This window comes from Brassica napus, chromosome C6 (genome assembly GCF_020379485.1).
Source record: "Brassica napus cultivar Da-Ae chromosome C6, Da-Ae, whole genome shotgun sequence".
Taxonomy (NCBI): Eukaryota; Viridiplantae; Streptophyta; class Magnoliopsida; order Brassicales; family Brassicaceae; genus Brassica; species Brassica napus.
In genome coordinates, this window is record NC_063449.1 from 15,198,314 (window position 1) to 15,205,087 (window position 6,774).

The 6,774-nt window shown below is 39.7% G+C and overlaps 1 protein-coding gene across 1 annotated transcript; it reads right to left on the bottom strand.

Moving 5' to 3' along the window:
• Positions 1 to 872: 872 nt before the first annotated feature.
• LOC106361424 (probable methyltransferase PMT18) lies at positions 873 to 3,752 on the bottom strand. The gene is made up of 6 exons (XM_048760892.1): positions 3,549 to 3,752; positions 2,715 to 3,459; positions 2,384 to 2,594; positions 1,979 to 2,279; positions 1,348 to 1,815; positions 873 to 1,229 (listed from the first exon to the last, which is right to left on the bottom strand). Exons 2-6 carry the CDS (start codon positions 3,441 to 3,443, stop codon positions 1,013 to 1,015), a joined length of 1,926 nt encoding a protein of 641 aa, XP_048616849.1. The 5' UTR covers positions 3,444 to 3,459; positions 3,549 to 3,752; the 3' UTR covers positions 873 to 1,012.
• Between the last annotated feature and the right edge of the window lie 3,022 nt (positions 3,753 to 6,774).

Genomic DNA, 6,774 nt, shown 5'->3' on the forward strand with positions numbered 1-6,774 from the left:
TGTTTGGAAGTGCTCGTGCAGTGGTTGGGTTTACCTTCTCACTAGTCATCGTGGTGTTTGGGGTGGAGCATCGCTCAACAGTACCCGGAGTTACAGCTTGAGAACAAGCTGCGTTTCGTTGGGCGGGGTATTGATACAATGCAACAAGTGTACTTCCGCAAACGTTCGAAGAAGAGTGGAGGAAGCGCAGAGTCGCGTGTTGGAGAGACTGCGCAAGTTAGCTCAGACCCATGAGCAAATGGAGTGGAGAGGAAACGAGTAAAGCCTTGGAGTCGGAGAGAGGCTTTGCGAGTTGGATATATCACCTTATAAATATTAGGAATAAAGATCACACTTTCTTCATGTTGAGTATTGTGAGAAGTGACGTATGTATCCTTCAGGTTGATCGTATGTGATCATCGTTATCCTTTTGGTGTAATCGATACTGAATATTTGGGGATCTGGGTTTTCCATAATCGAAGAGTATTATTCAGTTACGTGTGTGTGAGAGAGATTACATACAAGAGAGTGAGCATAACGAGAGTTCTATGTGTGTATGATGTCATCCAACTCTAATAGAAAAGAGTTGGAGAAAAGTAAGAATGTAGGCAACTAAAGTTTGCTCTCTTCTCTCTCTACGAGAACAAAGACAAAGAGAGAGATAGTGTGCTTGTGTTCAGTTGTAACACGAGATATTGAAAACAGGGGTGTCGTGTAAGGAACAAAACACAGAGAAACTGTAAAAACAGAGAACAACACAAGAGAAAGAGTTGACCATGGGTAGAGTTAATTAAAGGTTAAGCCAAAGAGAAAATTCAACACTTTCTCGTTTTCAAAATAATAGCTATATAAATTCTCTGAAATGTTTTTCTCTTTTGTATTTTCCCAAATAATAATCATAGAAAATTGCTTTAAACCAATTTCTTTTTGGTGGGTCGACAATAAATTTTCTTCCAACAAACAAACAAACCAAGGATGAGAAACAGAGGATGTAGAAGATTAGAGTACATAGTCTCAAGAAGATGAATCTAGCTCAAGCGGAAGGACCGGTCCAGTAGGATTTAACAGCGAGAAGGATCTTCTCAGGGATAAAGGGACCTTTCTCGTGATCCATAATACGACTCGTCCACTTCATTCCATTGGTTATACTTTGTATCTTCGTTAACATTTCCACAGTGTCCCTAAACACCACGGTTCCTTCTGGTCTTAGTATTCTATCCATCTCAAGTAGTATCAACGTCACATCACACCTTTCATCATAATCAACAACAAGAAGAACATTAGCATTCACGTTTAAATTAATGCTTAATACTGTATATTTACTTAGAGAAATATAAACATAATAAAAGTCTAGTAATAGGCGTTTACCTATTCTCGTACATGCTGAACAATCCACCAGCGTGAATAAGATCATAAGTTCTTGGATACGTAGAGAATGCTTCACACCAATCTTGATACGTTCCTATAAATCCTCTCTCGTAGATTGCACCTAACGTTTGTTTCTCCGCATCCACAGGAACTACATTCATAACCCAAGATGGATATTTCACAATTGCTGCAGCAAATCCACCAAGGTATGCATTCATGTCCATAATGTTCCTGAATCTTCCACGTGAAAGCTCTGGCAATATCTGTTTGTAATATGCTATTCTCTCCTTCCACACCTCATTGTCTTCTTTAAATTTCTCAGCATTGATCTCCGGTATAGTTCCCTGGATAATCCTAGGTGGGACCGCAAAAGCTCGGTCCGGCCAATCCTCTAAAGCACCTCCTGCAAACTCATCTGGACTGTTTGCTTCTGGCAATGGCGTTACACAAGATTCCAGTTCTTTGTACCTGTCAAAGATACATCAAGATTTATGTTTAAGTGTCCCACACTTGGAGTGAGGGAGACATTTGCCTCTCTACTCGTTCCTTTTGAGTTGGAAGCTCATGATTACTAATATTTGACGAAACATATACTATGTCTTTGAATTTTGAGAGGGTTGAGATTGTGTACCAAGCGAAATCAGGTTGAACTGCTTTGGTGCATATTGGAGGAGATTTATGAGCTCGTTTGAGTTTCTTACACGCAATGTGATTAATTGGCTTTTGCCAAATTGAAAAATCACCCTTCTCTGTAACCTTCTTCCAACAAAGACTCCTTGCTGCATTTTCTATTGAATCTTGCTCTTGTTTCAAATCCTCTTGCGTTCTTTCCCAGCCTTTCCAGTGTTTCTTCCAGTTAATCGGTGGACCGGAAAGAATCCAATAACCACCCGGTCTTAACACTCGGTCCACTTCAGTCAAGTACAAACCATCTACACACATATGTCAATTTTTTGGGGGTTAAGTTCCCACAACAATCAAGAAAAAAATAAAACAATCAAGAAATATGAAAAAAAAATTAAAGAAAATATATTACCGTTCTGAAACCAAGGAATCAAACAACGAGAACAGTGAGCAAGATCAAAAGCTCTGGCCGGATAAGGAAGCCTTATTGATCCCATAATCCCTATAACAGCAGGAACTCCACGTTCCAACGCAAACTGGACCTGAGCTTCATGAGTGTCTCTTGGAGCAAAAGACATAGCCACAATATCCCTCTTCAACAAGTACGCACCAAAACTTGCAACCTATACAAACCAACAACATCGAATCAATCAAAAACAAGAGCATCCTGTTTTTTTTTTTTTGTAACAAGATCCCTTTATTAAAAACGATGCTCTACAAAGATGGTAGAAGTTGAAACTTACACCACATCCTGTGTCAATAGCTGTTCTAATGGCTCCGTCAGTGAGAGGGATGAGTCTAGAAATGTCATCAATGTAAGCATCAGCTCCACGTGGAAAGCCAGTGCCACCACCAGGGAATCTAAATCGTTCTCCTTCGACTTGGATCCAATTTTGTATTGCTTTCTCGATACTTAGCTCCTTGTGTGGGATGTTGTCGTACCAAGCATAGTCTCTGCTCTGAGGCCATTTGAATGGAATCTTGTAGTTTGGCGGAGGAGGAATTAGACAATAAAGCAGCTCATCTTTTGAAGGACAGTGTCTCTCTCTGTATTTCATCATGTTCCTATCGAATCTTCTTCCTCTCTCTCGGTCTTCACATGGAGTGTACTCGCTGAGAGACATGTCACATGGCTCGAAATACTTTATGGTTTGGTTCTTTTGTTTGAGCTCGAGTTTGTGATGGCTTTCGAAATCTAACTCAACTGGTTCTGAAGATGAAGAGGAGGACAAGGAAGAGGAAGAAGAGAGACTCTCATCCTCATCTTCAGAAGAAGTAGAAAGTTTTGACTGAGTCTTGGTTTCAGCACATGCCTTTCTTGAGAACACCTCAGAGGAAGAAGAAGGGAGTGTGTTGGTTTGCCAAGCTCCAAGAACGTAAGACAATATGCAGAATCCACTTACACAGAGGATCCAAATGAGTCTTTTTCTCTTTGCTTCTGCGTGGTGGTGACTATTGTTCTCTTTCGCCATTTCTTGAGTCTTGTTTCTGTAGAGATGAGCAAAAGACTTGCAACTTTTATCTGATTTTAGTAAAACTAAAAGCTAAATTCAGTAAAATGTTTAAAAAAAATGTACGTAAGGGTTAATGGAGCTCGAAACACGAGGATAAGGGATCCACCATCAGGGAAAAAATAATGATAAAGAAAAATATTTGCTAATTATTTATTATAAAAACTATAATTGGCCTCTATTCTTTAGCAAAAAGGCAAGAAGCACACTTATTAGATGTGGTCTAAAGAGAGGGAAAAAATATTAAAATTTGAGATAAAGTTGGAGCCTGACTAGCCTCATTTTTCGTTCTGCCATGTACATACACAGAGTCAGTGGCAGAGGCAAGGAGGGAGCTGGGGGGTGAACTGACCCATGAAATTTTAGAATTCATTTTAATTATAGTAAGTATTTTAAGTTAACCCCAAATGCAATATTATATTGACCCTTATTATCAAATCTTAATTCAAGTGCGATCCAATAAGTAGATATTATGTGTGGAAGCATTAGTAATTTTCTTAAAATGTAAACTTTTGGAAGATATATCATTTTTCTAGTAAAATAAAATTATGGTCTTTATAAATAAATTTTCTATTTCCATCACGGCCGACACTGCTTCTAGTTAAAAAAATATATTAATGTAAATATATCAGAGAAATGTGAAATCTTTACAGGTAAAAATTCAAAATATGAAAAATTACAAATCATATTCACGTGGCACCCATAACTTTGGACCGGAGGAAACAACTACTAGGCTTCTGTCGTATTTCATTGTCTGATTGGTACTACATGAAAAAGAAAATAAATGGGGGCATTGTATTCTAGACCAGTCAAGCACACTGTCAGAATTTTCTTGCCCCACATCACCAAAGCTAGATTCGTCGATTGTGCGCAAGAATTCTTCGCACGTGACATACATCTTTATATTTATATACACACACATAAACACGTTAACACATCGAGACTCGGTTTGTGGGGAAATCATCCAATTCCGACTTCAATAATGCTTAATCCCGGTCCATACATATTCTCTTTTTTTTTTTTTTTTTTCAATTGTCCATCTACGCTAGATCAAGTGGTGGTCAGACGAACCGATTCTCCGAAGAGCACCTCCGGCTGGCCGAGTCTGATCTATATGAGAAAAAATATAACCTCTGGTCCTATCTTCTTTTGCTAATGCGTCTGCCAGATCATTCCTACTCTGAGGAATATGAGACATGCTTACATCCTCGAAATCCTCTTGTAATCTCTGGAACACCTCGATCTCTGTCGCGAATGTTGGCCAATCCACCGGGTTTGTAGTCATGTCTACTAGGTCTGAGCAGTCCGTCTCGAATCGTATCGATGTTATTCTCATGTCTCTCATACATGAGGCTGCCCAAAGTTGATGTTAAGAGTTTTCAAGGCTCCTAAGACAAATGTTGTAGTATAGTGATTGTCGAACCAGTTCTGAGGGATATCAAAGCACTGAGAATGCAAGTGCTCACTTAATCTAAGTGCAACCAATGATTTAGATGAGTTTTAAGCTATGACTAAAACTAAAAAGCAATAACAGAATGATACTTTCTTGACTAAGGGAAAAGAGAACTCATGGGCATAGGGATTAGACCTTGGGTGATCAAGTTTCGAACTAAGGATGACAAATGATCAATCAAACTATCGACCTTAAGCCTAGACACAATTCTAAGCAAGCTCTATGTCTAGATGAATGCTCATTTGCTAACATATCTCAAACATCAAATGTCTTTGGTTGAATAATATGAAAGCAATCATTACTAACAAGTCTATTAGCTATCTTAGCACCTTTAACAACAAATGTCTTTGGCAAAGTATACTAAAAGCCTAGGAGAGTTGTCTCAGGCATTTCATCAAACACCTTTTGGGTGGGAAATGTCTATTGATCAACTTTTGAGTGGCCAACTCAGAAGATGCATTATGAATACTCTACTAGCAAGGAACAAGAATGATCTACACTAAAACATCCTAGAACTAACCTAATCACCCTTGATCTCCCTAACCCATGAATTCAAAAGGTGATTACTCACTAATCTCCATGATTCCTCTTAAACCCATATTGGATTTCAGATTAATCATGTAGAGAAATAGATAAGAAATCAACAATAACACAAGAACATAACAATCAAAATCCAAGAGATGAACTTCTCAAGAGAGTTTTTTTTGTGCATTTCTCAATAGATCAAAAGATACTCTGCCTGCTGGCTACCAAAGATGTTTAAAACATAGGTTTTAGAAATGTAAAACGTGCATAATGAAATGACCAAAAGGGCCTTAAGTAAAATAGGAATCGACCCAACAATAGACGCGGAGCAACCTCGGCATGTCGCTCCGACAAGTCGCTCCGGCCTTCGGGAGCGACCTCAGTGGGTCGCTCTGAGAGGTCGCTCCGGGCTTCGCTTCGTGTCGTCTCGCCATAGAGACGCGAGCGACCTCGGGGTGTCGCTTTGGGAGGTCGCTCCGAGAGGGGTGTGAGATGCGAGCGACCTCGGTGCGTCGCTCTGGGCTTCCAACGGGATGAATATGGCGAGCGACTTCACGGGGTCGCTCCAGCTAGGTCGCTCTGAGAGGTGCTTTGGAGCGACCTCATGACGTCGCTGCGGAACCTCGCTCCCATCCTCTGCTCGTCCAATGATCACCTATTTCACCTCCTTTGAGCTCCAAATGCATCCAAATGTCCCCAAGAACTCCATGTGGCACTCCAACACCTGATAAAGACTCATGTATGCAAAATGTAACCTAAACATGGCTAAATCCTAGTCTATATGATCAAAATGCACATGGCGAATGGATAAGATAATGGAAATATGCAAGATATCAACTCCCCCAAACTTGTTCTTTTACTTGTGCACAAGTGAACTTTCTAGAACTCATAGGGAGAGAGGTTTGAAGGTGAGAGCTCATAGCCAAAAGAAACACACAAAGCACTCAAATCAACATCTAAATTCAGCATTAGTACACCCTCTCTTATTATACTCTAGCTTCTCTAGGCCTATTCAACTCTTTTCATCCCTACACTCATCATCATGCATTCACACATGCAAATCAGCCAACTCTCAAGTTCATTAAGCATAGCATCAAGTGAATTCTTGCAAATGGTCAATTGGTCCAAATCATTTGGTTGAGTAAGGGAAAGCTTTTATTCAAGTGGGTCAAGAGGTTCAAAATCCATGATCTTTTAAAGTGGTTTACTCTCAAAACAAGTAGCCTTGACATTGCACATAATATATCTAAGAAAGGATCAACTCATGCATACAATGCTCAATCTCCATTGTTCTACCCTTTTCCCAAACATACA